This window comes from Perkinsus marinus (genome assembly GCF_000006405.1).
Source record: "Perkinsus marinus ATCC 50983 genomic scaffold scf_1104296955370, whole genome shotgun sequence".
NCBI classification, from domain to species: domain Eukaryota; phylum Perkinsozoa; order Perkinsida; family Perkinsidae; genus Perkinsus; species Perkinsus marinus.
The window spans coordinates 1-1,175 of record NW_003207779.1 but is presented as its reverse complement, the minus strand read 5'-3'; the positions used below and the strand labels follow the sequence as shown (position 1 = coordinate 1,175).

The window sequence follows — 1,175 nt, the reverse complement described above, 5'->3', positions numbered from 1 at the left end:
AAAAGTATACGAAAACCAACAAGAATCTCCTGAAATTTACTCACTTATTGTCACCAACACACGTGGTTTACCAGGGACATATTTTCAACACTAGTGAATATTACCAATACCAAAACACATTCACATCTCACCTGAAACATGCCCTGTGCTCTTAGATAGGTCTCCACGTTAGCCACAGTCTCCTTCGATCGGCCCGTTTGCAGCAGATAGTTCAACGACTTCTCATCCACCCCGAAGAACCCCATAGTCCCCCCGTATTCAGGAGCCATATTAGCTATTGTCGCGCGATCGGCTAGTGATAGATTCGCGCAGCCCGGACCGAAAAATTCCACAAATTTTCCCACAACACCTGAAAACTAAACTTATGCAACTTTGCTAATTTCATTGGAGTTTTACCCAGGGTATGAAAAAAAACATACTCCACGACTACTACTGCATATCACCGCGAATATCGAGTTTTTTACAGAGTTTTACGACGCCACTTCGCGTAAAACGGGTTGTTGTGAAACTCCATTAGTCAATCTTATCTATGCTTGTTGTGATCCACACTCGCACAGTTTTTACACAAACTGTGACAGGCCAATAAAAAGACAATAAGAGAGATTTTTTCACGCGCCACAAAATTATATGACAATTTCGCATGCACAGTGTTGGAGGAATATATGTAATCGCCCTCCTCAGCTGATCCTAGGAGTTTCCTCACTAATCATAAGAGTTCATATACGACCTGGGACAGAAACCAAGCAGAATTTCCTCACAATTTTTTCACATTGTCATCACCAACATATGTGGTTGACCATATGCATCTCTCCCCCTTGAGCGTTCACCTCGTTTCCTCAGCATGTTTGTACAAGTGAGCACCAAATCAGTCGCTGTCGCGCCCGGCGGAAGCTTTCCAGTGAGACGAAAACCCACTACTTCTGGTAGGACCATCGAAATCGCCTGAGAAAGAGAATTACAGTAAACAGAGTTGGAGAAATATATGCTCACTATAGAAGTTTACATACGAACAGTATGGGAATATATGTTTGGTTTCCTCAACTGAGCTCGTAAGTTTCCGCACTATATTATGAAAAATCGCTCGATTTTGGGTATGAGCATACAAAAATCAACGATAATTTCTCAAAATTTCCTCAAATTTGCATATTCCTAGCAACACATGTAGTTGACCATGT

General features: G+C 41.8%; 1 protein-coding gene across 1 annotated transcript; it reads right to left on the bottom strand.

Annotated features, from left to right (window-relative positions):
* Positions 1 to 118: 118 nt before the first annotated feature.
* Pmar_PMAR021500 (aconitase, putative) lies at positions 119 to 349 on the bottom strand (the record flags this gene model as incomplete). Its single annotated transcript, XM_002775737.1, has 1 exon — positions 119 to 349. A coding segment is annotated over one exon (231 nt), but the record flags the coding sequence as incomplete, so codon positions are not given.
* Positions 350 to 1,175: the final 826 nt, after the last annotated feature.